Source organism: Podarcis liolepis, assembly GCF_965112155.1.
Source record: "Podarcis liolepis genome assembly, chromosome: 4".
NCBI classification, from domain to species: Eukaryota; Metazoa; Chordata; class Lepidosauria; order Squamata; family Lacertidae; genus Podarcis; species Podarcis liolepis.
In genome coordinates this window covers 97,451,651-97,479,380 of record NC_139558.1, presented here as the reverse complement: position 1 = coordinate 97,479,380, position 27,730 = coordinate 97,451,651, and the positions used below count along the sequence as shown (strand labels likewise).

The window sequence follows — 27,730 nt, the reverse complement described above, 5'->3', positions numbered from 1 at the left end:
ACAAAACTCCTTTGTGATAAAGCTTCCAGACATTCACACTCACCCCAAGTGTCCTGGAAATGGCTCTTGTATAATAAAATATCCAGAGCTGATCCATTAAAAAGACTTTTTCCTGTTTGGTAATGAGTTTTTAAGTATATGCGTGCTTTAGATTAACTGAGAGAATCCCCCTTTACATTTCAAAAAATCCCTCTACGTGCATACTGTTAATATTAGTACGTCTCTGTCTTTGAAACCTTTAGCATTCAAATATGCATTTGCTGTATGTTTTTCGAAAGAGCTTTCCAGATGTACATTTACATTTAATTTTATGTTTTTGGTGTGTTGGGAGGCTCAGAGCTGCATCGTGGCACAGTCCAAGGAACATTATTGGTTTCTATCTTTCCTCTGGGGCAGGCGAGTAGGAATTCTGCTAGAGTTCCTTGTTGTGTGGATTAATATTAAAATGGCCGTGCAATTCCTACCATGCTGACGGAGCCACATACAGGTGATAATAGTGAGAGATCAGTGGCCACAAGTAGATAATTTCCATTCCTGAATTTCTCCTGCAGACATAAAGAAATAAGAACTGCATAAATTTGTACGTGTGTATAACTTAATTTCTCTCTGTTCATTTTCTCTCTCTGACACACGCATCCATTCACAAGCAATATATGACTATTCTTTTTTGAGTTTTATTTATTAACATTCTTATGTTACATCGGTAAACGTTATCATATTACATTACAAGTCTTATTATAATACAATTTTCAGCATGTATACTGTCCCTGACTCTCTCACCACAATACGAAGTTTATATACCTAAAGAGGGAAAAAACAAGGACAAAAAACTATTCCAAAATCATATATGTACGAACACTTTGGACTTCCTGTCTGTCCCGTTGTATATTCCTTTTTTACAAGTGAATGTGCTCTTATTATTGTATATTTCTTTACATTTTATCTAATACATTCCTATATCAACACGTACCCTTGGTCTTATTTCTCAACTCAAGTCTCTCTCCAACAATATATGACTATTCAGCACCGGAACCAGTAACCACAGAAAGCTAACCAGGGGTCAGCAAACTTTTTCAGCAGGGGGCTGGTCCACTGTCCCCCCGACCTTGTGGGGGGCTGGACTATATGTTGCCGTGATTATGACCTGCATTTTTGGCAAAAGCCCTTCTTGGAACTCCAGCGTTGCCCAAATGTGATTTTTCTGGTGGTGGGGTTTCCCCTCATACACCCACGCTGCTTCCTTTGCGTTTTATGTGTTGACAGTTATTATTTCTCTCGTAGGGCGGGGTGGGGGTCTGAGCTAAGTGCACCATTCCTTTATCTTCCTTGAAGTGAAATCGGTAATGATACATTGGGCAAAAGACTTTGGATATAATATACAGCTTGAAGAATGGGAAAGGTTGTGGAATGAAAGGATAAAATTCACAGCCTGTAATGCTTTGAAAAAGAATATGATGAAAATGATGTATAGATGGTATATATTACACCAGTGAAATTAGCTAAAATGTATAAGACAAATAATAAATGTTGGAAATGTAAAGAAAAAGAAGGAACATTTTATCATATGTGGTGGGAATGTAAAAAAGTAAAGAACTTCTGGGAATTGATATATAATGAGATGAAAAAGATGTTGAAATATACATTTAAAAAAAAACAGAAGCATTTTTACTTGGTATTATAGGTCAGGACATTAATAGGCAAGATGTTAAATTGTTTTTATATGCAACAACTGCAGCAAGAGTATTGTTAGCCCAGAAATGGAAGCAAGAAGAAATTCCGATGAAAGAAGAATGGCAGACGAAATTAATGGACTATGCAGAATTGGACAAAATGACAGGAAGGATTCGAAACCAGAGATTTACAGAAGATTGGAAGAAGTATATGAACTATTTGAAGAGCAACTGAAATCAACAAATTACGCTAGTAGGACTACAAGAAGTTTCGTAAGGAGAAATATACGAAGTGTTACAAAGTAGAAAAAGAGAGAGATATTGGTTATGAGTTTGAAATGTAATAGGGAGGATAAGAAATGCATACTGAGAGATTGGATTGGAAATTTTTCAGACAGGACTGATGGAAGTCAAAAATTTGAATAAGTATGTTTAATTCCTGTTGAAAATGATACGTTAAAAAAAAAAACTCCAAGCCTCCAAGCCCCTGCTGCCACAACAGCCCTTCCTGAGGTCAGTCGCCGGCAGCTCCATGGTGAAAATCCAAACTGGCTCCTATACCCTCTCCCCCACGCCGGAAGAAAAGATTGCTGCACACAGGCGACGGATAATAATAATAATTAATTAATGTTTGTGTATATCCCGCCCTCCCCAGCCAAAGCCGGGCGCTCAGAGCGGCTGACAACAGTAAAATAATACAGTATTCTAAAATCAATTCATTATAAAATCAGTTCAAATAAAATTAATGGCAACCATTGGGCTAGAGCTGGAGAAGGGGTTTGTCCCACCTCACTTTTGAACCCCAAGCCTGGCTGAGTTGCAAAAAGCCATCGCATGCACGCACTGCGCCTGGATTCCCGGACCGCCCGGGGGCCAGATCTAGAAGGCAATTGGGCCTGATCCAGCCCAAAGGCCTTAGTTTGCTGACCCATGGGCTAAACTTACACCAGAGAGCATATACCATACATTTAAAGCACTTTATTTTCCAACAAAGGATCCTGGGAACTCTAGTTTCTCCCCTAACTGAGCTACAATTTTCAGCACGCTTAACAAGCTACAGTTTGCAGGTATCTTTGGGGAAAATACGGTGCTTCAAATACATCCTTTAACAGCTGCATCCTGTTTCCAGCTCAAGGCTGAATGGTGGTTTTTTTGTCAAGGCCACCCGATTATTTTTTGGCGGGAGGAAAGAACAAATTGGTAAATCTGTCCTTTCCCTCTCTCTCTTTTGCAAACAGATGTCTTCTAAAGGTTGTATCTGCTTGGCTCGGGGGGCCACAAAACTCCATACCCTCCAACACCTTCCCAATGAAAATAGGGATGCCCTAAGAAAAAGTGAGGGATGCAGCTGGCACTGTAGGTTAAACCACAGAGCCTAGGGCTTGCTGATCAGAAGGTCGGCGGTTCAAATCCCCGCGACGGGGTGAGCTCCCGTTGCTCGGTCCCTGCTCCTGCCAACCTAGCAGTTCGAAAACACGTCAAAGTGCAAGTTGGTAAATAGGTACCGCTCCGGCGGGAAGGTAAACGGCGTTTCCGTGCGCTGCTCTGGTTCGCCAGAAGCGGCTTAGTCATGCCGGCTCCCTCGGCCAATAAAGCGAGATGAGCGCTGCAACCCCAGAGTCGTCCACGACTGGACCTAATGGTCAGGGGTCCCTTTACCTTTTTAAGAAAAAGTGGGACGTTTCAGGATCAACTCAGAAACTGGGACAGCTTCTGTAAATCCAGGACTGTCCCTGGAGAGTAGGGACACCTGCACAAACACAACATTCCAACAATCACCCGGGACACAAATACAAAAAGCTGGTATTGCAACACTGGTGGTCTTACCATTAAGAGGCTAAACCTAAACTTAAACAAGGACTGAATTTAAACCAGAGAAGAGGAACAGCATTCTCTCCCTGTGCTGTAGCTAAGCTATACGTTTTCTTCCCTGTACACGCAATCCAAGTGGAAAATTGCAGATAATTTCAACATGCTATTGTGAGCGATGCACACAGAGAAAAACCGGGGTGATGGGGGGGGGTAACGGATCCTTCACTGTTTTTCTAAGAAAGGAAAACCGGTTTGCCTGACAGCTTGATGACAGTCGTGAACCAAAGACTCGCCCCGTGGCAGGAATGAGAAGTTGCTGAGCTCCAGGATTTTGACAGGCGCTTCCTAATTTTATTGCTTTTTCCTCCAGGCTCCATTAGTGCTGAGGTCCCTGCAGCATTTGCAGGGAACCCCAATCTGGTAATTTCCATGGAAAAAAATTGGCCTGAGCCAAACCCGACACCGAGAAGCTGTCAGCGAGATGGGCTTCCCCCCTCTGCTTTAAATGAGCATTGTGCATTGCTCTCTGATCTGTGGCTTCCATGGCTAATGTCTGGTCCGTTGTGCCTGATGTCAGCACTTTGGACTGGGAGAGGGAGAGAGGAACACATCTGGAACATAATCGGGGGGGGGGGGTCATAGCATTATCCGGAAGGAGCCCCCGGCTGCAGCCAGTGTGCACAGGGTGGACATAGCAAATCTGATGAAATTAAAAAATTAATATATATATGAAATTAGAATTATTTTGAACTATGGTGCTGGAGGAGACTCTTGAGAGTCCCATGGACTGCAAGAAGATCAAACCTCTCCATTCTGAAAGAAATCAGCCCTGATTGCTCACTGGAAGGACAGATCCTGAAGCTGAGGCTCCAAGACTTTGGCCACCTCATGAGAAGAGAAGACTCCCTGGAAAAGACCCTGATGTTGGGAAACAAGGAGAAGGGGACGACAGAGGACGAGATGGCTGGACAGAGTTCTCGAAGCTACCAGCATGAGTTTGACTAAACTGCGGGAGGCAGTAGAAGACAGGAGTGCCTGGCGTGCTCTGGTCCAGGGGGTCACGAAGAGTCGGACACGACTTAACGACTAAACAACAACAACAGCACACTGCACTCCGACATGAGTCCGACATGACTAAACGACTTTTCCAGGGAGTCTTCTCTTCTCATGAGGTGGCCAAAGTATCGGAGCCTCAGCTTCAGGATCTGTCCTCCCAGTGAGCACTCAGGGCTGATTTCCTTAGGAATGGATAAGTTTGATCTTCTTGCTCTCAAGAGGGACTCTCAAGAGTCTCCTCCTCCAGCACCATATTTCAAAAGCATCCATTCTTCGGCAATCAGTCTTCTTTATGGTCCAGCTCTCACTTCCATACATCACTACTGGGAAAACCATAGCTTTAACTATACGGACCTTTGTTGGCAAGGTGATGTCTCTGCTTTTTAAGATGCTGTCTAAGTTTGTCATTGCTTTTCTCCCAAGAAGCAAGCGTCTTTTAATTCCGTGACTGCTGTCACCATCTGCAGTGATCATGGAGCCCAAGAAAGTAAAATCTCTCACTGCCTCCATTTCTCCCCCTTCTATTTGCCAGGAGGTGATGGCACAACACAAAACACTGTTGCTGCATGTAGCTTTTATTTCATTTGTTTTTTATCTTATATTTTGGAAATGTACATCCACTGTTTTTAATCTTTAATTTGGGGGAGGGGGGCAAGAGAGTGGGAGCCTGAACTATAGCTTGTTTAGCTTATACGTACATCCGGCACCGCGTTCGACTGTGGAACAGCCCGCCACTGGAGGTGGTGGTGATGGTGTTGGATCCTCCTTCCTTGGAGGTTTCCAAAGCAGAGGTTGGACGGCCAGCCTGCCACGGATGATCTTAGCCCCGAGACCCCCGCATTGGTAGGAGGTGGAGGGGGCTGGACTAGATGCCCCTGGGGGTCCCCTTCCAGCTCTATGATTTCCCAACCCCCCTCCTTTTCAGCCGCCCTCAGCCAAAGCGCTGCGCTCGGGAGCCGGAAGCGCTTCGTTGATTCCAACCCGCCGGCGTTCGAAGCAAAGGCTCGAGAAAACTACACCCCCCAGAATGCCTCGGGCGCCGGCCTCCTTTCCCCACCCCTCCCTTCTGCGCGTGCTCCCCGCGCCTGCGCGCGGCGCCCTTTTCTGCCCGCCATCTTGGCTCCCTTCAGCTGGCGCCGACGCCAAACAAACCCGCCGCCTCAGACGCCGAAGGTGCCCGCCGAGCTCGGGCGGCGCGGGAGGACCCATGGTTTCCCCGGGGGAGGAGCGGCAGGTGGGTCTCCCGGGGAGGAGGAGGAGGAGGAGGGAATTGAGGGGGGGGGTAGGGAAGAGAGCGAGGAAGAAGAGGAGGAAGAGCAAGACCCTCCTCTTCCTCCTCTGAAAGGGGGGAAGGGCAGGCCTGTCGCAGGGAGTTCCTCAGGTCTCTCCTCCCCTGCTTGCCTCTCCTCACGTTTCTGAGTTTCCTTGGCGTAAACTCGGGAGATAAGCTATTTTTCGCTTACAACATCTCGTCTTTTTTCCTTTTTTGGCGGGGTGGTGGGAGAAAAGTAAATAATAATAATTCGCTTTTCCCTTCCCTCCAGTCTCAGTGGGATAATAGGCAGCTCCCTGTTCTCGCAGGGAGGTTTGATTTCCCTTCTTGTGTGTGAAATAAAGGATCGCCTCCCTATTTCCATCTCATCCCCAGTTTGAATGGGAGCTGATTTGCCTCAGTTCCAGGACTGGTGGTGGCGGCTCCTCTGCAAGCCTCTCTTCATCCCCCTCCTTCCCTCGTCTCTTTTGTGTGTGTGTGTGTGGGGGGAGAAATAATGGCCACCTTCCTTCCTTCCTTCCTTCCTTCCTTCCTTCCTTCCTTCCACCTCTTGCATCTACATCATCTCCCGTTGTTTCCAGGTGGATGGGACTCCCTTCCTACATCGAAGGAGTTCATTACCCTCAATTATATAGGACCGCTCCTTTTCCGCCTGGCTCTCTTCAACCCCCCCCCCCAATATTTGGGAAGAAGAGAAAGTAGAGATACAAACACCATCGCCCCTCTTTTCCTTTCCATCTCTTCTATTTACTACCCCCCCTTCCCATTGATTGGCTGCTTTATTATTTTATTTCCTTTCCCCTCCCCCTTGAATTTTTTTTTGGGTTGTGGGTGTGCTAGTGGGGCACAGAAGAGAATATATGTGGGTTATCTGTAATTTCCTCATCCCTGCCTCCCACCCTCTGCTTTCGGAGGAGGGTCAAAAAAAGACGGAGAACTGTAATTTTCTCTATCTGCCCCCCCATCTTTCTCCGTCTTCCAGCTGTTCAATTTGACTGATATTCTCCACCTCTCAAGACTCTCCCCCCCCCATTGCCTTCTTTTCCATATCATGTAATATTTGTGTATATTGTTGTTTGGCGTCGTCTCTCATCGGATTCCACCGCTGATTGGTTGGTGCCTGCTTCTCAATTTATGTGCGTTTGGGCTCTTGCTACCTTTGCTCTCCCTTCCTCCCAGCTTCCTTTTCCTCTTCCTTGATTTTGGATTATTTCTCCTCCTTTCCCATGTGTCTCCCTTCCCCATAAAAAAAGTGGGGTGGTGGGGAGTAATTTGGAGCTGTGACTGTTACATTTCTCCCTGCCTTTCTTCTCTTCATCCTCCCCATCTGATGATCTTTACATGCATTCCTTTTCCCCAGCCCTTTCCCTTCCCATATATATCTATACTCTCACACACCTTTGTGTGGGGTGCAATAAGGAAATAACTGCCCCCCCCTTGTTTAGCACTCCTTGGTAGGTGCTACTTTGCATGCCTGCCTCCCTCTTCCCCAATTCATCTCTGTGGTTTTTATCTTGTTTTTAAGAGCAGGAAAGAAAGAGCTTTTCTGTGTCCCATCTCCCTCCTCCTTGCCCGCCGTTTGATTGATTTGCTTAGCTGCTTTTTCTGTTCCTGCCTCTAATTCTTTTCCCTTTCCTCCAAGGGGTTGTTGCCAAGTGGACCCATTTCTTTCTTTCCCAGCGGATATTCCTCTGTGGCACCCCCTCCTCCCTGCCCCCTTTTCCGGCCTGTCTTCTCTGGGGTCTGCTTTTTGTTGGCCCCTTTCCTTCTCCCCTTAATCCTCATTGTCCACCATTGCAAATAGTAGTGGGTAGTTAGTCTGTTGTCAAATGAAATATGCCCCTTTTCCCCGCTTTGACAGATTCATTCTCAATGTGGCAGCCCATTTTGAACCCTTTTCCTCACCAAGCCTGCAGCCTTGAGTTTGCCTACTTGTGAGGAAGTTGTGTTGCTCTTGGTTGATTTGACTCTTAAGTAAAATAGGATCTGGTTCTGCACGAATTCAGTGGTTCATTTTCCATCTTGGGCGTCAGTTTTTATGGCCATCAAGTTTTAATGCCCCAGCGGCCAGTTCCTACATAGCATGATGGACCTACCAGGCCAGGGATGGAAAACTTGTGGTCCTCCAGATGTTATTGGCCTGCAGCTTCCATCTTTCCTGACCCTTGACCTTCCAGGCAGGGCCTGATGGAAGTTGTAGTTCAGCAACATCAATCAGATGGCACGTTTCCTGTCCTGCACGTACAGTTTGTGTGTTCCTCTTCCTCTTCTCATCAAAGTTTTTTTTTTGCTTTGTTTTCTGGTTCTGTCCAGAACAGAACATGTATAAATTTGGGGTAGGGAAGAGTGGCAAACTCTTCTGAGATCCTTCAATTAAAAGTATTAATTAGGCTGCAATCCTGACCACACGTACCAGAGAGTAAGTCCCATTGAACTCAGATGGGCTTAATGTTTGATATGCACAGAATTGCACTGTTTGTTAACTACTGTATTTTTTGCACCATAACACTCACTTTTTTTCTCCTAAAAAGTAAGGGGAAATGTCTGTGCGTGTTATGGAGGGAATGCCTACAGGTGGCATGCCTACGGATTTTCCTTCTCTAAAAACTATGTGCGTGTTATGGTCGAGTGTGTGTTATAGAGCGAAAAATACGGTAATTGGTATTCAGAGAGGGTAAACTTGAATCTGTAAGGCTTGGAATTAAGGACACACAATTACCGTCCTTTTCCATGTATAAGACCAGGGTTTTTTTTACTTAAAAATTATGTGAAAAACTGTGGTCGTCTTATACACAGGGCAATCTCCCCCCTACCTTCTTAAATTGGAGTCCCTAAATTGGATTCTTATACATGGGGGTGTCTTATACATGGGAAAATACGGTAATTTTTGACACTCGCTTTGGCTCTGGTTTATTACATTTTAAAAAATGGGAAGAAGAAATGGCAAATACGAAAGCTGACCTTTTCTTCTCTGCACAAGTAGCATCTTGTTCATTAAGTCATCTCTTCCTTCCACGTGTCATAAAGAAGGTTTTGAAAACAGGCAAATGTATTCAAGTTTAATTGCTCAACTAGTTAAGATGTAGCTGATCTGTTTTAAAATCAAAATCCTTAGATCGGTTGACAAACCAGTTTGGCGTCACCTGCTTTCCTGGTGGTAACTGTTTTTGCGCTGCCAAATCCAGAACGTTTATCCGTGACCTGAGGGCCTTGCTGCCAGTGTGTGGGTGTGGATATGCTGTTTAGATAGCTCCAGGGGGGCTATTAAGGCCGAACTAACCATTAATTCATTGCTTTGTGGAGGAGGGCCCCAGCCAGGTTTGCAGTGGCTTAATGAGGACTGTGATTGTACTATGTTAGTATCAAAAGGTAGGGTGTATGGGGTTTCAGGGGAGGGGGAGTATCTCTGGTGGGGGACATGTTGTGCTTCTCAGGGGTACCTTGTCCACCTTTGGTCCCCACCCTGCACTCAGCCTCCACCTGTGGCTCTTAGAGTAATTATTATTATTATTATTATTATTATTATTATTATTATTATTTAGTGTTTTTACCCCGCCCATCTCGCTGGATTTCCCCAGCCACTCTGGGCAGCTTCCAACTGAATATTAAAAACAATACAGCATCAGACATTAAAAACCTCCCTAAACAGGGCCTCCTTCAGTTGTCTTTTAAAAGTAAAATAGTTATTTATTGCCTTGACATCTGCTGGGAGGGCGCGCCACAGGGCAGGTGTCACTACCAAGAAGGCCCTCTGCCTGGTTCCCTGTAACCTCACTTCTTACAGCGAGGGAACCACTAGAAGGCCCTTGGCGCTGGACCTCAGTGTACTGGCTGGATGATGGGGGTAGAGACGCTCCTTCAGGTATACAGGACCGAGGCCGTTTAGAAGCTGTTAGCATGTGACATCGGCCACACCATGGGAAATAGATTTGACTGACCAGCTAAACCAGGTGAGGGTAGCTGATGGGTGTCAAACCCTCGGTATGTTGGGGACTTCCCCTGCATGTGGAGACAGGCTCTGGTGGATCGAGCGGACGAGGCCAGTAGTGGGTCCAGTTGTCAAGAAGGCATTTTCTGCATGTGCTGTAGAGCAGGGGTAGTCAACTTTTTTATATTTACCGCCCACTAATGCATCTTTCTTGATGGTAAAATTCCCTTTCCGCCCACCAGTGCTTGATGGAAGTAGGATTCAGCTTGTGCCATAGAATCCCCTACTGCCCACCTAGAATCCTGAAACGCCCACTAGTGGGCAGTAGGGACCAGGTTGACAACCCCTGCTGTAGAGGGAAGTGAGGGGCAGATGGGGCTTGTCTTCTTTGCTTACCCCAGCAAATTACCGTATATGTCAAAATTACAAATACCTAAATACAGACGGTCATTTACCCTCGCTAGATTCAACGTGCTGCCATCTGCCTTATTGCAGGGCAGGTTTGAGGATAAACCATACGCGGAATGAGTCTGCCCCTGCGGCTTGATGGAGGTAGAAACTGTCTCTCATGCCTTGTTGCGCTGCCATTTCTATGGGGATATACACTTTATATTTATTATCCCTGCTATGCATAAATCTCCAAATGAATCCAAACTTTAATGTCTAAAATTCCTGGTAGAGGACAAGGACCCTGAGATCACGTTAAGGGTAGCCAAATTCTGTGCGATTGCCATAAAATGTAGGGAACAAGCTGTGCTATCATAATGATTAAGGCCTTAAATGATAATTTTAGGTTATATGTTAGTAACGTAAGTTTTAATTCATATTTTTTAACTCTTGCTATATCTGTAGTGCCCCTGTTATACCTAATTGCAAATTCAAATGTACCCCTATCGTGTTTTATGACTTGCTTGATATTGTATGTGGGCTGGAACTGGTCTGTGACCGAAATAATAAAATTAAATTTCCTTTCCGCCCACCAGTGCTCGATGGAAGGAGGATTCAGCTTGTGCCGTAGAAACCCCTACCGCCCACTGGGCGGTAGGGACCAGGTAGACAACTCCTGCTGTAGAGGGAAGTGAGGGGCAGTTGGGGGCTTGCCTTCTTGGGAAGGGAGCCCATCTTAGAGAAGGAAGGAAAACTCTGATCCTAAACCTCTTCTGTCTTGCGGGATATCTTCGGAGAAGAAAAGGTTAAGGAGTAAAAAGCCTACACGAATCGGGAGTGGAGTCCCTAGGATGCTTGGATGGTACTTGTACTTCTCCTTCTGGCAACCCCTGCAGCCAAGCTGGTGCCTAACGAATGGCTTGCCTTTCCTTTGGACCACATCAGTGAGTTCGAGAGGGGTGCCCTGTCATCTGGGCAGTCCAGGACCTCCATATACACTGCCCAGGCTTGCACCCCACTGCCCATTTTCAGCTGTGTTTCTTTTGCATTGTATTTCGCCTCTATTGATGCACTCTATTTTTATATCTCGTGTGCTGCCTCAAGACTGCTGTCTTAATAAAATTAATGAACAAATCCTTCCCTACCATGAGACACTTGTCACTGGCTTTCCTCAGAGTTTTGTAGGGCAACAGTCCTGATGTGGTCGTGTGTCCTGCAGACAGAGTCGTGTTAGGAGGGAGTGTGTCCAGAGGGGGAGACTAGGATGCTGCGGTATCTGGAAGCCAAAGTCCCAGGGGGAGCGGTTGAAAGAGCTGGGCATGGTTTTCATCTGGAGAACAAAAGTTTTAGGGGAGATCTGGTCAAGAGGTCCTTACCTGGATGGAGCAAACTCGTTGCTCCAGACCAGACCAAATGGGTGGAAGATAGCAGGGAATCTGATTTTGGCTAAGCGTTAGGGGGAACCTGCTAATGGTATGAACTATTCAGCTGTGGAACGGTTATCTTCAGGAGGCGATGGGCTCTTTTTCACTTGCGGTTTTGAACCAGACAGAAGGTTGATGACAATCTGCGAGGGATGCCGCAGTTGCAGACTTCTGCCGTGAGCCAGGGCTTTGGGCTAGATGGCCTTAGATGACCTTTCCAGCATCGGTCCTGTTGCTGGCATTTCCTTCCTGCATTCTAGTGGCTAGTTTTGTGAGGGGTTTTTTTTCTTTTTCTTTTGCCGTCTTGGGGGTCCAAGTAAGATGAGCGGACATGAGATGGGTCTCCTTGCTTCCCCAACCCTTTGGGAGTCTGGTGCCATGTAAAACAGGTCTTTTAGGTTGACCCAACCTAAAGCACCATTGGAGCACCATTTCAAAAACAGCAATAGTCTCATCACCTCCATTTTCTCTCTCTATGTTATATATGCCTTTAATTTCCTCTTAAGAAATATTATAACTCCCTAGTTCTCTCCCCCCTCCCACCCCCCTGAGTTTTGAGATAAAAGGCAGGCAAGGCCTGTTAAATCTCCTGCATCTCATTTGCACCAGTGTTTTATTTCCTCAACATTGTTGGCTGTAAATAATTGATTGTTTTGGGATTTGATTTCTTAATTGGTTTAGAATTGAGTCTTTTGGTGTTTCAGAGCAGCCCAGTTTTTCACTTCTGATAAACGAATGCTGTTCCTGCTCCAATCTGACCCCTCTGACCTCCCTCCTCTGATTGAGCAGAAATAAGCATGATGATGGTACATGAACAAGAAGCAATGGTATATATATTTTCTACATGAAGTGTCTGTGTGGGAATTAAAGGAAAGAAAATTAGGGACTTGTGACCTTGCACAACAAAGCAGGACTGCAACTGCTATCACCACCTCCTCCTGATCTGGGGCTGATGGAAGTTTGAGGCCCACTGATTTGCCATTCCGGCTTTACAATCTAATCTAATATATAATATAACCAACCCAATGAAAAGCTCTAAAGTAAAGAGACAAATGATCCCGCCCTCCTGCTCTAGGTAAATCCATTATTTTTTGTTTAGTTTGTTTTAATTTGCTGCATTAATTTTTAATGCTTCATATTCATTTATTTGAAACAGTACGCTTCTTGTTTTTACTGCTCTGCTAGCTGCCTTGGGAAAATAAACATAGGGTGAAGGTACAGCATTTAAACTGCACAAACGGATAAATCTCAGTACAAAGGATGGATCACAATTTTGGTTTGTGGGTGTAGCAGCCAGTTGTGCCCTGAGCTTTTGACTTGATTTCCTCCTCTCATGTGCCTCAGTCCCCTTCCTGGCTTGTGACCTGGTGTAGCATAGAGGCTCATAGACTGAGCCATGAATGATGAAGTCCCAGTTCAGATCTTGCCTCTATCATGAATTCACATGGTGGCCTTAGTCAAGCCAATTTCACTCTGTCTTTTTCTCTCTGCATCTCTGCCTCTGTCTTCCTATCTGCAGTTTGGAGGATAATGAAAGTGACTTACTTTACGTCTGTGCCCATTCCTGGATAGAGAGAGAATCTGGCCACAGTTGTCCATATATTGGTAACTGAGCTAGGCGGACCAATGGTCTGTCGCAGTATAAGGCCATCTTCCTGTGTTCTCTAACTCAAGTTTTTATGGAACATACCCCTTTTGAGGTGGTTCCCCAGTCCCAGAGAGTCTACGCAGACCAGATTTCTGCAGCCCACTTCCTTCTGGTCCCAACATGCCCTTGGAGAAAGCAAGGCAGAGAAACTCTTTACCTTTGTGCACCAGGGACTTTTTTAACCACTGTTAAATTCTTCAAACTTTGGTCCCCCCTCCAAGTGGCACAGGCGCCTGGTATTGCTTTGGTGGGTTAGCGTTTGGAATCTGCAACATCAGCCTGTTTTTCTCTTCCCTTGATTTGTGTCCATTTACAGGGAGGCTGAGCTCCGTGGGAGCAAACCGACCGGGGAACAATGCCTGTGGTGTGGCCGACCCTGCTGGATCTCAGCAGGGATGAATGCAAAAGGATCCTTCGCAAACTCGGTATGCCTACGAGGTTATTTGCTGGGGGGTGGGGGGTGGGCCATCTTCTTTACACTGACCTGACACTTGCTACACATGTCTGAATGAGACCTGGGTCCCCAAGATGGACTGTAGGAATGAAGGGACCTTCTAGGGTAATGCTAGAGGACCCCCCAAAAAATGTTTCATCTTAATCGATGTCAGTACAGTGGTACCTTGGGTTACAGACGCTTCAGGTTACAGACTCCACTAACCCAGAAATAGTACCTCAAGTTAAGAACCTTGCTTCAGGATGAGAACAGAAATCGTGTGGCGGTGGCGCAGCGGCAGTGGGAGACCTCATTAGCTAAAGTAGTGCTTCATGTTAAGAACAGTTTTAGGTTAAGTATGGACCTCCAGAATGAATTAAGTTCTTAACCCCAGGTACCACTGTAGTAAGTCTGTCTCAGTAGGGACTTTTCCCTGTGCTAGCTGACACTATGTTAATCAGAAAAGCTTTGAGGGTTGTTGTACGTTTCCGAGCACAATTCAAAGTGTTGGTGCTGACCTTTAAAGCCCTAAATGGCCTCGGTCCAGTATACCTGAAGGAGCGTCTCCACCCCCACTGTTCTGCCCGGACACTGAGGTCCAGCGCCGAGGGCCTTCTGGCGGTTCCCTCACTGCGAAAAGCCAAGTTACAGGGAACCAGGCAGAGGGCCTTCTCGGTAGTGGCACCCGCCCTGTAGAACGCCCTCCCACGAGATGTCAAAGAGAAAAATAACTACCAAACTTTTAGAAGACATCTGAAGGCAACCCTGTTTAGGGAAGCTTTTAATTTTTAATAGGTTATTGTATTTTAGTGTTTTGTTGGAAGCCGCCCAGAGTGGCTGGGGAAACCCAGCCAGATGGGCGGGGTATAAATAATAAATTATTATTATTGTCCCCTTTTTGGATATTATGTTGTCTTAGTGACAGTAAGCATGTGGTGAAAATTTCCCCACTACTGTATTTTCGCTTCATTAAAGGTTTCCAATCACAAGCTGGACAGCCACTTATCAGGGATGCCAGAGATCACGGGTAGTGAACCTAGGGCCCTGCAGATGTTGGGGGACTCCTTCATCCCCGGCCAGCATGGCTAGTGGTTAGAGGCAATGGGAATTATAGTCTGGTAACACCTTGAGGGCCATAGGCTCCCCACTGATGTTGCAGAGGCAGATTTTTCCACACCTGGTTAGACTAGAAGGCTTCTGAGGTCCCTTACAACTCTATGGTTCTGTGATCTTTTTATTGAGCTCTCTTCCCCCCTCCCATGTATTGTTCACTTTTAATCTTTCTCCTTTCTTTTATAGAATTGGAGGCATATGCCGGTGTCATCAGTGCCTTGCGCGCTCAGGGGGATCTCACAAAGGACAAGAAAGACATCCTTGGAGAACTCTCCAAAGTGCTTAGGTAGATGGAACGTACTCATTGGTGCCCTGCCCATTCAACTCCACAAGGAGTGGCTTGCAATACAGCAAAGTACTACAAACCTTAAATGCTTGCAACCCATTAACTCATTCAAGTTTAAAAGCTGCAACGAACAGCACCAAAAAATAAGCACATATATCTAACAGCCAACGGACTGGCAGAATAACTTAGTTTGCTATGGATTGCTGTTCTTTTCAATAGGAGGTAGCAGAGAGTTCCGCAGAACAAGCGCCATCACCAAAAAGGCCCTGCTTTTCCTTTCTTTCCTATTTATTGATACAGTGCCTGACTTTGGCAGATGCCATATGAAAGCTTCTCTTTATTAAATTTAGAACCTCCCCTTTAAGTAATATATAGTGTGGCATGCACAATGGTCAATTAAAATAACATCATAGAATAACACACTACAGGAAAAAACAAAAAGAGCAGCCAGTGCAGCACAAAACCCAATTCAGGGCAAAACGCTTTTTAGAAGATGTTAAGTGCAGCTGTCTGCTCCCAGCGGGTACTGTCTTGAGAAAATTGCTGACCTTGAGAAAATTAAACATGACCATCAATAACAATATAAAGGAAGACAGTGTCCGTTAAGGATGGTGAATCCTTGGCAAACCATGGTGTCTATTTAGTTTCCCAAACGCAGTCAGCAGTATCCAGTGGTTCTGTCAGTGCAAGGATTTATGCTTCTGCAGCGATAATTTCTCGCCTTCCTTTCCCCATGTGCACCCTGTGCCCTTTCCAGATCTGCTCCAGAGGGTTGGTGGAAACCCCAGAACAGATTTTGGGGTGCAAGCAGAAATCTTTACATTGACGGAATGCGGTATTTTGCACTATGTTGGATACAATCCACTGTTCGGCTGTTGATGCGACCCAAAGGCAATGGCTGGTTGTTGATGGCGATGGAAACTTGCAGAAGTCCATTTGAGGAGAAAGGGACCACATGGTACTCAAGAAGACTAGATGGGGAATACAAACTCGGTCTCGATAAAGGTCCACAAAATGCATAGACTCAAATGTATTTTCAGAACTCCAGTTGAGCAATCTCAGGGAAGCTCTTTTGCTGAAGAATGATGACTTCCAAGTTGGCCACAGAGTGCCCTGGGCTATTGAATGTTAGGTTTGTTCCACTCGTTATTTTTGTGCAGAGACAAGCTTGTTTGTCTGACGAAACAGAAGGGCATTGGGAGACGAGATATATCGCATTGAAGTCTGGACAGGTGAACCAGCCTCTGCTGGCAAGGCTAATTACCGCATTTTTTGCTCTATAAGACGCACCAGACCACAAGACGTACCTAGTTTTTGGAGGAGGAAAACAAGAAAAAAAAATTCTGAATCTCAGAAGCCAGAACAGCAAGGGGGATCGCTGCGCAGTGAAAGCAGCAATCCCTCTTGCTGTTCTGGCTTCTGGGATAGCTGTGCAGCCTGCATTCGCTCCATAAGACACACACACATTTCTCCTTTTTAGGAGGGAAAAAGTGAGTCTTATAGAGCAAAAAATACAGTAAGTCCCATCATAGCATTGCTTTTGACAGCTGTCCATTTCACTTTGATTTTTAAGGCCTTCAAAGCCTTGTCTTGCTTCTGGCCTGTACCTCTGTGTCTAACACTTCGGTGTCTTTCAACAGCATTTCAACAGAAAGGCATCGAGCTGAAGTTCGAAGGGCCGTCAATGATGAGCGATTGACGACGATTGCTCACAAGTAAGGAGGGGGACATATTATAATCCCTTTAAGTTTTTTTAAAATTAAGAAATGCAAACAATTAAGTGATATACAAATGTCTGAAATGAACAAATAGAATACCACCTTTGGTTTTCAAAAGTTAAACCTGCAGCCGTGCATGAACAGGTAATATCACAAAAATAACACTGCATATTTAGGATTTGGAAAAATGAGTTGCTGCGCCATTGCTTTATTTGTTTGTTTTTATAAGCCACGTTTTCATATAAAATATCACAAGGTGTAACAGTATTACAATTTAAAAAAAAGCAGGCACGCCTGTGAGGACGAGGAATCTTAGGTTCGAAAGGCCCATCTGAATAACACAGTTTTTAGAAGGTGTCTGAAAATGAGCAAGGATGGTTCCTGCTGAACCTCTAGTGGCAAGGAGTTTCGCAGACCCAGCGCTTGCCACACTAACGGCTTTGCCCCTGGTAAAAGCCAACTGAACCTTGGGAGCAGGTTTTAGGAGGGGTGAGAGCATAAGCTAAATACATACAGCTATGTCCTTCCAGAATGAGGTTTGAGTGATAGACGGCGACTTTTTTAGAGAAGAAATGATTGAGAACTGTCATTAGCATTACCATTGCTTGGCTCTACCTCTGGTTAACTCCAGTGGGCCAGTTTTTCTGCAAGAACACTGCTTCTGGTTCTTTCAAACCTACTCTCAATTAATAAAAAGGGACATCTCTAGATTGTTTCTTTTCAGTGTATTTTGCCCCATGGTAATTGACACTTGCAATCCACTAAACAGTGCACTTTTAAACTATGGTGTATTCACTGAAGTACTTGGACTAGAACCCAGGACATTTGGACTTGATCAATTCCCTCTCGGAATATCTCAAAAATAAAAAAAAGTGCTCAGCACCTGTGACCTGATCCTTTTAACCGGAAAAGCGAAGGACCTTCCACATGCAAAACAGGTGCCCTGCATCTGAGCTATGGACCCTTCCCATCCCATGAAATGACCATATTCTGAATAAGCCCATTGGTCTCTTTCACCCAGTAAATTATACTTTGACCTCTCACCAAGGTTTCGGTCAGACGCCGTGCTAATGGAGATCATAGCTGTCAACATTTCCCTTTCCTTGCGAGGAATCTTATTCGGAATAAGGGAATTTCCCTTAAAAAGGAGGAAACATTGACAGCTATGATGGAGATCAATTTTGAGCAGAAGGTTCTAGGATCCGGGACTGTCAACAAAGTTGTGTGCTCTACCCAGTAGCTAAATGTTTTCCATTTGTGGGTGAATTTACAGTCCACCCCACCTGGCAGTGGATTCGGGGAGGTTCACGATACCTGTCTGGAGAGAGATTTTCTGGTTTGAAAGACCTATTTAGCAATGGGCGAACGACTTGGAACGGACAGTTTACAGACCTGTGTGTTTCTCCTTAGTATGTCCGGACCCAACAGTTCTTCTGAGTGGTCGATTGAAGGCCGCCGCCTCGTCCCTCTGATGCCCCGGCTGGTTCCCCAAACCGCTTTCACCGTCACGGCAAACGCTGTTGCCAACGCGGCGCTCCAGCACAACGCAGCTCTCCCTTCCCCAGCAGAGACAGGAAGCAAAGAAGGTGAGGGTAGGTGGCCTTCCTCTCTTTCAGATATTGGGAATGGGAGAAGGATGCTCTTAATGCTTCAAAAGGGACACCGTGCTTAGGCCTTCAACCCGGGATGTGGAACCTCGCTTCCTCAAGCTGTTGCTGGGATACAGGTCCCAGCAACCCTGATGATGGCCTCTGAGAACATCAGAGAAGCCTGCTGGATCAAACTAATGGCCCATCTCTTTTGGCTTCCTGTTCTCACAAATGCCTGTGGGAAATCCACAAGTTTCCAGCAACTGGGCATTCAGAAGCTTTGCTGCCTCCAGCTGTGGAGGCAGGGCAGAGCGCTCATGACCAGTAGCCATCAATAGCCCTCTCCTCCAGAAATTTGTCTTGCCAGAGTGGTGCATGCTCTAGTTACCTCCCGCTTGGACTACTGCAACATGCTCTCCGTGGGGCTACCTTTGAAGGTGACTCGGAAACTGCAATTAATCCAGAATGCGGCAGCTAGACTGGTGACTGGGAGCGGCCACTGAAACCACATAACACCGGTCCTGAAAGACCTCCGTTGGCTCCCAGTATGTTTCCGAGCACAATTCAAAGTGTTGGGGCTGACCTTGAAAGCCCTAAATGGCCTCGGCCCAGTAGACCTGAAGGAGCGTCTCCACCCCATCATCCAGCCTGGACACTGAGGTCCAGCACCTGGGGCCTTCTGGTGGTTCCCTCGCTGTGAGAGGTGAGGTTACAGGGAACCAGGCAGAGGGCCTTTTTGGTAGTGGTGCCTGCCCTGTGGAATGCCCTCCCAACAGATGTCAAGGCAATAAACAACTATTTTACTTTAAAAAGACAACTGAAGGCGGCCCTGTTTAGGTAAGTTTTTAATGTTTGATGCTGTATTGTTTTTAATATTCAGTTGCAAGCCACCCAGAGTGGCTGGGGAAACCCAGCCAGATGGGCAGGGTAAAAATAATAAATTATTATTGCTATTATTTATTTGTCTAATCCTCCTTTAAAGCCATCATAACCATCACTGCCTCCCGTGGGGCTGATGGGAGCTGGACTCTCGCTCCTTAAACCTTTGTCACCTATATCAGGGCCCCACTTACTACTTGTATAGAAGGCCCCAACCTCGACCCAACTGCACTGGCTGCCAATTAGTTTCCGGGCCCAATTCGAAGTGGTAGTTTTGACCTGTATTGTCTTAAACGGCTCAGGACTGCTTCTCCCCATATGATCGAAACTGGACCCTGTGATCATCATCTCAGGCCCTTTATCGTTTGCTTCCTCCACAAGACATCTGGCGGGTGGCAGTATCCTTGAGCCAGTCACTGCCTCTCAGCCTAACATACTTCACAGGGTTATTGTGGAGGCAGAGTGTGTATGCCACCTCTAGCCCCTTGGAGTGTAGGCTGGAGATGAATGAAGTAGACAGATGAAAAGGCTTCAGTTTACGCATCATCCTATTCTTCTCTCTCGCTCTCTTCAGTGGTGGTTTGCTATTCCTACACAAGCACCACCTCAACCCCAACGTCCACCCCAGTCCCGAGCGGCAGTGTCGCGACCGTGAAATCCCCCAGGCCCGCCAGCCCGGCTTCCAACGTCGTCGTCTTGCCAAGTGGGAGCGCCGTTTACGTCAAGAGTAAGTGACACCAAGGAAAAGGAGGGCCAGTCTCCTCCAGAGGCAGCCTAGGTCTCGAGCATGGCCTGACGGGTCTTTGATTTTGAACACCATATGCCAGGCCTTCCCCACCACTGCTCACAATGTCCTGCAAGCCTTGGTAGCCGCCCTTTGGGCTTGGCAAAAATGAATGGATGAATGTAAGAATGTGTTTGAAACAGCCAGCAGTTTGAGCTGTGTAAATGGGTAAATTCAGAGATGTTGATTGGTAAGCATTGGTCAGTCTCCTGGTCAGTAGTGCAGCCAAAGTCCAGGGCCCTGCAGCTCAGGGGGGGGGGGGTGTCTCCAAATGACCACCTAGAGAGTAGCAGTTAAAAAAATAATAATATTGTTTTCCATTTTAACAATCCAATCAAATCACATTAAATATTCCAAATTATACATATACATTTCAAATAATCCAAATATTCTGCCGAATTATAATTTTTTTGCTGGGGCTTTCCATGCTTCGAGTTCGGGGGGGCTCTGATCATCTCATATCTCTGCTGCTTTTAATCGTCATTTCTTATTGTTCCTTTAATTCTTCCTGTCGTTTTCCTTCTTTCACTGCCTCTGAGTTGTTTCCACAAGCGAGCTGAAGTAAAATGATACGTTTCTGTGTGGATTTAATTGTATGATACCCCTCTGTCCATGCAACATCTCCTCACATGCTGGTATTTCTGCCAAATCAATCCAAAAGTCTTTTCGCTACTGGCAGCCGCCGTTTTCTCTCAGTTCCAATGAAACAATTCTAGGCGTCTGCTCATTAATTTTCCAAGACCGGTTGCACCAAACATTAGCCTTTCCAGGGGAGATTTACCAAATCGAACTTGAAATACAAATATAGTGACATATTAAGAGCTCACCCGCCCCCCCAGAGAGTAGCAGTTGAAGAGGTCAGTGGTCAACAGGTTGTGTCTTGGCATGTGGGCCAGCTTGGGCTGGGGAGGTTTGAGCAGTGCTCTGGGTGCATCAGTGCAGGGGAGGCTACCGGACTGAGGCGTCTCTCTCGTTGGCAGGCGTGAGCTGCTCAGATGACGACGAGAAGCCCCGCAAACGGCGCCGCACCAACTCCTCCAGCTCCTCCCCAGTCCTCCTGAAGGAGGTCCCCAAGGCCGCCACGCCGGTCACCAAGACCATCACGGTGCCTGTCAGCGGCAGCCCCAAGATGAGCAGCATCATGCAGAGCATAGCCAACTCCTTGCCGCCCCACATGTCCCCTGTGAAGATCACCTTCACGAAGCCGTCAACACAGACGACCAACACCACAACCCAGAAGGTGAGTAGGGATGTTCAGTATGTGCGGCTGAGAACGAGAGGTTTCCTTAGCCTACAGCAGGCACCCCCAAACTCGGCCCTCCAATAAACATTCACAAACTGTTTATTGTAATATATGGATAGACAACTTGAGGATCTTTACAATTTTATAACACGCAGCTAGAAATACGTGTTGAGAAACCAGAGAAAGGAGCTGAGGGAAGTCCGGGGATGGGGTGGGAGGTTGGGGTTTTTTGTTGAGGGAGGAGGGGGGGAAATGGAGGGGGAAAATAATAATAATGTGGATAATGTATTTTTGATAAAACCACTGCGTTGAAATTTCCAATAAAACAACAACTCGGCCCTCCAGATGTTTTGGGACTACAACTCCAATGATCCCTAGCTATCAGGACCAGTGGTCACGAATGATGGGAACTGTAGTCCCAAAACATCTGGAGGGCTGAGTTTGGGGGTGCCTGGTCTACAGTCCCTGTGAAATCCCAGCCACTGTGAAATTGAGGAGCATATATTTCTGGCAGGTGACCCTTCAGAGCTACCTGCTGTTGCCATTTTGGCTTTCCCAGTCTGGGAAAGAATAGCAGGGGCCAGCCAATCAGAAGTGTGAGGAGCTCCAGTAAGTTTGCCACTCACAAATGTGGGGAGGCTGTTTCACCCCAAAACCAGGGTAGAGGCTAAGCCCAGTCCCAGTCTACAGACTGGAAACTGCTATTGACACCACCCTGCAACACCAGTTCTGTTTAATTGTCTGTCGTTTTTTCTCCCGGAATTCCTCTGTTATGTGCTGATGTCTTCTCCACTTCAGTAAAACCCCATCCACCACATTTCAAAAGATAGTGCTGCCTGTGGACCAGCACACGATTGGTCCCAGAAATGGGGCAGAGTCACAGGCCGCCAACTCCCCTAACAGACTGTCTCATAGGGTGGCTGTGCAGGGAAATGAGATAGCCTTGTCTGCGGGTGCAACCTCAAGAGCTGCTCCCAAGAGAAATGGAAGGCTGTAAATAAGTTTTAGTGAACCTCAAGCCTCATCCACGTTTGGCTGTTGTGGCATCAATTTGGAGGTTCTCATTCAATCACATATCGATAGCGAAGGCAATAATAACCAGTCAGTTTGGGCTACACGATTTATTGCCATAAAGCCAGTTGAGAGCGATGGCAGCGTTACCCTTACTCTGAATGGGCAAGTGCTCCTTTAGGGAGCAGTGAGGGGCTGTCGGCACTGTGATGATCGAAACCTTTTTGTGTGCTCCCTTTTCCAGGTGATCATAGTCACCACATCTCCCAGCTCCACCTTTGTCCCCAACATCCTCTCCAAGTCTCACAACTACGCGGCCGTCACCAAGCTCGTCCCGACGTCGGTCATTGCCTCCACCACCCAGAAGCAGCCGGTGGTCATCACCGCTTCCCAGTCCTCTTTGGTTAGCAGCTCCACCAGCACCTCTACCAGCGCCTCCACCGGGGGCTGCTCCACCCTTTCCTCCGCTCCCAGCACGGTCGCTGTGACCACCGTGGTCTCCTCGACGCCCTCCGTGGTTATGTCCACAGTTGCACAGGGTGAGACGTTGGCTTTGCATGGGGAAGGTTCTGAGATTGTGACACCCACTGCCTCGGGTGAAAAGACAGGTGCAGCTGAAAACTGCGTGCTACATCTCATTAGGATCTTCCAGGCTTCCTTTGTGTGCTGCACTTACCGTCTTTCCCCGAAAGTACCGTATTTTTCGCTCCATAAGGCGCACCGGACCATAGGGCGCACCTAGTTTTTTTTTGGGGGGGGGGGGAAATCAAGAAAAAATATATATTTCCCCCTCCCAGCCCCAAAGAGCAAAGAAGCCAAGACAGCGTGCGGGATCCATCCCGCTGGCTGTCTTGGCTTCCTCTTTAGTCGCACGCAACCTTTCCAGCTGGGAGAGGCTGCGTGTGGCTTTGGCAGAAGCCAAGTCTTGGCTTTGTTTTTAGCCGCGGTGCTGGGGCAGGGGAAGCCCGAGCTTCCCCAGCCCCCAGAACAGGTCCGGGAGCAGCGGCAAGGTTGTGAAGCCTTTGGAGCGCAGCGCGAGTTCTTGCTGCGCTCCAAAGGCTTCAGGGATAGCCGCCTGAAGCCTTTGGAGCGTAGCGAGACCTCGCACTGTGCTCCAAAGGCTTCAGACGGCTATCCCTGAAGCCTGGAGAGCGAGAGAGGTGCTCACCGACCCCTCTCACTCTCCAGGCTTCAGCGAAAGCAACGTGAAGCCAAGGAGCGCGGAGGGAACGCTCCCTCTGCGCTTTGGGAGCTTCGCGTTGCTATCACTGAAGCCAAGGAGCCTGCATTCGCTCCATAGGACACACGCTTATTTCCCCTTAATTTTGAAGGGGAAAAAGTGCATCCTATAGAGCGAAAATTACGGTAAGACACCCCCCGAAAATAAGACATACTTCCAGTTTTGCCTCTCACTGTAATATAAGGCATCCCCCAAAAATAAGACCTCCCCGATAATAAGGCCTTCCCCGAACATAAGGCCTGCCCGGAATATAAGGCCCCCGAAACTACCGTAAGGCGTCTGACTCCTCTGGACCATAGCGGTGGGCGCCGCCACGCAGCTCACTGATTGGCCACAGCGCAGCCAGAGCTGTTCAGGCAGTGCGAGGTCTTTTTAAATCAGAGAGCCCGCGGCGCCGCCAGGACAAGCTGTCGCCTGCTGCTCGCTCTGCCCTGACGGAGTCTGGCTGACTCGCAATTAGACAATAAATGTGTACCGTATTCTTCTTCATGGAAAAAATAAGATATCCCCTGAAAATAAGACCTAGCGCATCTTTGGGAGCAAAAATTAGTATAAGACACTGTCTTATTTTCGGGGAAACAGGGTAATGATGAGTTGTACAGTGGTACCTCAGGTTAAGTACTTAATTGGTTCCGGAGGTCCGTTCTTAACCTGAAACTGTTCTTAACCTGAAGCACCACTTTAGCTAATGGGGCCTCCTGCTGCCGCCGCGCCGCCGGAGCACAATTTCTGTTCTCATCCTGAAGCAAAGTTCTTAACCTGAGGTACTATTTCTGGGTTAGTGGAGTCTGTAACCTGAAGCGTATGTAACCTGAAGCGTATGTAACCTGAGGCGTATGTAACCGGAGGTACCACTGTACTTACTAATGTTGGTAATGGGGCAGTTAGAGACAACCCCACTTTCAGTGCTGCAAAAATCCTGGGGCAGCGCACTGCTTCATTTCCACTCTGCGCATGTCCCATAACTTCTAGCTGTTGCAGAAACAGTCAAGCGCCACGCTAGGTGCAGTATTCTTTCCAGTCGCCTTTTTATTACTCCTTTTGTTTCTTCCATATTCTAATCTGCAATACGTTAAAAACAACAACAATATAAGAAATAGAGGAAGTGGTGAAAACGCAACTGAAGGCGACGACAGAGTTACATATGTCTAGTCAACATGCGACCGCCTCTATGTGCATCACTACAACCTGGAAGTGGCCGGGAAAGGGGGGGAAATTGGCTTATGCGTGCTCTACCATCCCATCCTGTGACCTGGAATGTAATCCCCATGCAAATTGGGGGTTGCCTGTATAAATGGGTGCTGGATGCGGACGTCTTCAGCCACAAACCCCCAGATATGCTGCGGGCCACGCGAATGAAACTCAATGGCTGCAGTTTGGGAAGCTTTGGCCCCGTATACCTGAAGGAGTGTCTCCACTCCCATCGTTCGGCCTGGACACTGAGGTCCAGCTCCGAGGGCCTTCTGGCGGTTCCCTCAATGCGAGAAGTGAGGTTACAGGGAGCCTGGCAGAGGGCCTTCTTGGTGGTGGCGCCCGCCCTGTGGAATGCCCTCCCATCAGATGTCAAGGAAATAAACAACTATCTTGACTTTTAGAAGACATCTGAAGGCAGCCCTGTTTAGGGAAGCTTTTAATGTTTGCTGTTTTATCATGTTTTTAATATTGTGTTGGGAGCTGCCCAGAGTGGCTGGGGAAACCCAGCCAGATGGGCGGGGTATAAATAAATTATTATTATATTATTATTATTACTACAGTGGTACCTCTGGATGTGAACGGGATCCGTTCCGGAGCCCTGTTCGCATCATGAGCAGAACGCAACCCGTGTCTGCGCGGGTCGCGATTTGCCGCGCATGTTCTGACGTCATTCTAAGCGCCTGCGCATGTGCAAGCAGCGAAACCTGGAAGTAACCCGTTCCGTTACTTCCGGGTCGCTGCGGGACGCAACCTGAAAAGATTTAACCCGAAGCGACTAACCCAGGGTTTGACTGTATTATTATTACTCGGGTCACGTGAACTCGGTGTGGGAGGGGGCCTTGGCTGTGACTCAGAGGTTGGTAACGATCCAAAACAAAGGACAAAGCGCCAAATGCTTGCCTTCCTCCTCTCTTCAAGGAGTCTGCACATCGGCCATTAAAGTCGCAGCGGCCCGGTTGCCTTCGCCCAAGACCCTGGTGGGGGCGCCGACCCAGATCCTGACACCGTTTCCTAAACAGCAGCAGCAGCAGCAACAACAACAGCCGTCTCCCAAGCAGCAGCTTCAGCAAGCCCAGCCGCAGCAACAGCTAACCCAGGCTTCCCCCGTGGCCGCGCAGCAGCAGCAACAGCAACAACAGCCTTCCCAGCAGCAGCAGCAGCAGCCAGGCCTGCACCCCCAGCAGTCTCCCCTTCCGCCAGGCATCAAGCCTACCATCCAGATCAAGCAGGAATCAGGTACCGATCAATGGGTTGCTCCGGCCTCCATGTCAGGGATTGAGGAAAGGAACCTATGCTTATACCGTAGTGCCTTGCAAAACGAAAAGAATCCGTTCTGTGATTCTCTTCGTCTAGCGGTTTTTTCGTCTTGCGAAGCAAGCCCATTGACGGATTAGAGGATTAGCGCTATTAGCGGCTTTTAGCAGCTTATCTGCTGATCGGATCAGCTGATAAGCGGCTTAGCGGCTTAGAAAAGGGGGGGGGGAGGAAAAGAAACCAGCAGGAACTCGCAAGACATTGTCGTCTTGCAAAGCAAGCCCATAGGAGATTCGTTTTGCGAAGCACCTCCAAAATGGAAAACTCTTTCGTCTAGCGAGTTTTCCGTCTTGCGAGGCATTCGTCTTGCGGGACACCACTGTAATTCACATAGTAGACCAGTTTAAAGTAAGCAGCACATAAGCGGCGCACAAAACGCTGCCAAACCATTCTACGTTCTAAATCTCATATTAATAATCCAAAAATGGAGAGAGCTATGTACAAAATCTACTACAGAAGCCACAAACAGAAAACTCATTCAAATTTTGTCCAAAAGGAAGATTCAGTCTTTAAACTTCCTTTAGCCAGGCTCCTGTAGATATCGACAAAGGTAAGTTTGATCAAACGAAGTGTCGGCGATGTTGCAATCGAGAGTTAGATATCAGCGAGGACAAGTTTGATCAAACGAAGTGTCAGTGATGCTACGCGCAAGAGTTAGACAGGGTGCCGGTGTTTGTCACCTGTTTCGCCCATGAAGAGTCTCAGGCTTCTTCAATAAATTCTCTCTCACGTTTTGATATATTTATAAGCATTCAAGTCCACATGTTACATTTCTTCTTAGATTAAGCTACAATATTTAATTTCTTTCTTCAGGAAATTCTCCCTCAAGATTTTGGTGTATTTACATACATTCAACTTCATATGCTAAGTTCTTTCTTGACTTAAGCATTTATTCATTTGATCAAACAGAGGAGGAGAGACAAACACAGAAGGAGGGGGCAGGTCTCAGAGGTGCAGGCAGAAGAAAACGACTAGAATTAATCTGGAATGGAGCTTCAGCTAAGCATATACCGTTGAATTTGCACGAGTTAAATGCTTTTGTGATGCGGCTCCCCTGTGTTGCGGGGAATGATTTGTTCTGTCTTTCTGTAGCTATTTGGCCTTTTTAATGTTTGCTTCTTACGTCCACCTCCCACTCGTGATGCCTATTTTCTTTCCTAGGGGTCAAAATAATCACCCAGCAAGTGCAGCCCAGCAAAATCCTCCCCAAGCCAGTCACAGCAACTTTGCCCAGCAGTAGCAATTCCCCTATTATGGTGGTGAGCAGTAATGGGACCATCATGACAACCAAACTGGTCACAGCCCCTGCTGGTGAGTGATTCTTTCCTATAGAGGGTGGAAAGCATTTTAAACTTGGGAAACAAGCTTAAATGGTGATGTATCTAGGGCACAGTGAAGATGATCATACAATACCGATTGTTTGACATAGTTGAATCATTTTTAGCCTACTTACATGAGAATACAAGTAAGTTTGTGTACTAAAAACAACAACACGATTCCTCCATTCTCTGTTACGACGTGGGGTCCACACTTTGCCAAATTAACATGTCAGAGACAAGGATTCCTACCCAGTCTTCTCCCTGACCTGCTGATTTTCAATTTCCAAAGACTTGTGTGTTTGTGTTGAGGTGCATTCAGTCCTGTGGAACAGCCAAGACACCTCTCCACTTGTACAGAATTTGCAAGGGATGAGGATGATGCTGATTATTAATTGAATCTATATACCGC

General features: G+C 47.0%; 1 protein-coding gene across 13 annotated transcripts in view; it reads left to right on the top strand.

Moving 5' to 3' along the window:
• The first annotated feature begins 5,622 nt into the window (after positions 1–5,622).
• EMSY (EMSY transcriptional repressor, BRCA2 interacting) overlaps positions 5,623–27,730 on the top strand; it is a 45,846-nt gene continuing 23,738 nt past the window's right edge. For 6 of the 13 annotated variants that reach the window (XR_014525161.1, XR_014525162.1, XM_083499236.1 and 3 more), the window contains exons 1-10: positions 5,623–5,772; positions 13,515–13,623; positions 14,931–15,030; positions 16,671–16,745; positions 18,159–18,340; positions 19,791–19,943; positions 20,981–21,240; positions 22,499–22,793; positions 25,607–25,924; positions 27,164–27,313. Coding sequence is in view for 10 of the 13 variants with exons in the window: in XM_083499236.1 (XP_083355362.1) it covers positions 13,554–13,623; positions 14,931–15,030; positions 16,671–16,745; positions 18,159–18,340; positions 19,791–19,943; positions 20,981–21,240; positions 22,499–22,793; positions 25,607–25,924; positions 27,164–27,313 (1,603 nt within the window). In the remaining 3 variants the exon portion in view is untranslated. Of the gene's footprint in view, positions 5,773–12,254; positions 12,378–13,514; positions 13,624–14,930; positions 15,031–16,670; positions 16,746–18,158; positions 18,341–19,790; positions 19,944–20,980; positions 21,241–22,498; positions 22,794–25,606; positions 25,925–27,163; positions 27,314–27,730 lie in introns of all 13 variants that reach the window. The other 7 variants (XR_014525160.1, XM_083499237.1, XM_083499234.1 and 4 more) reach the window with 3 other exon arrangements.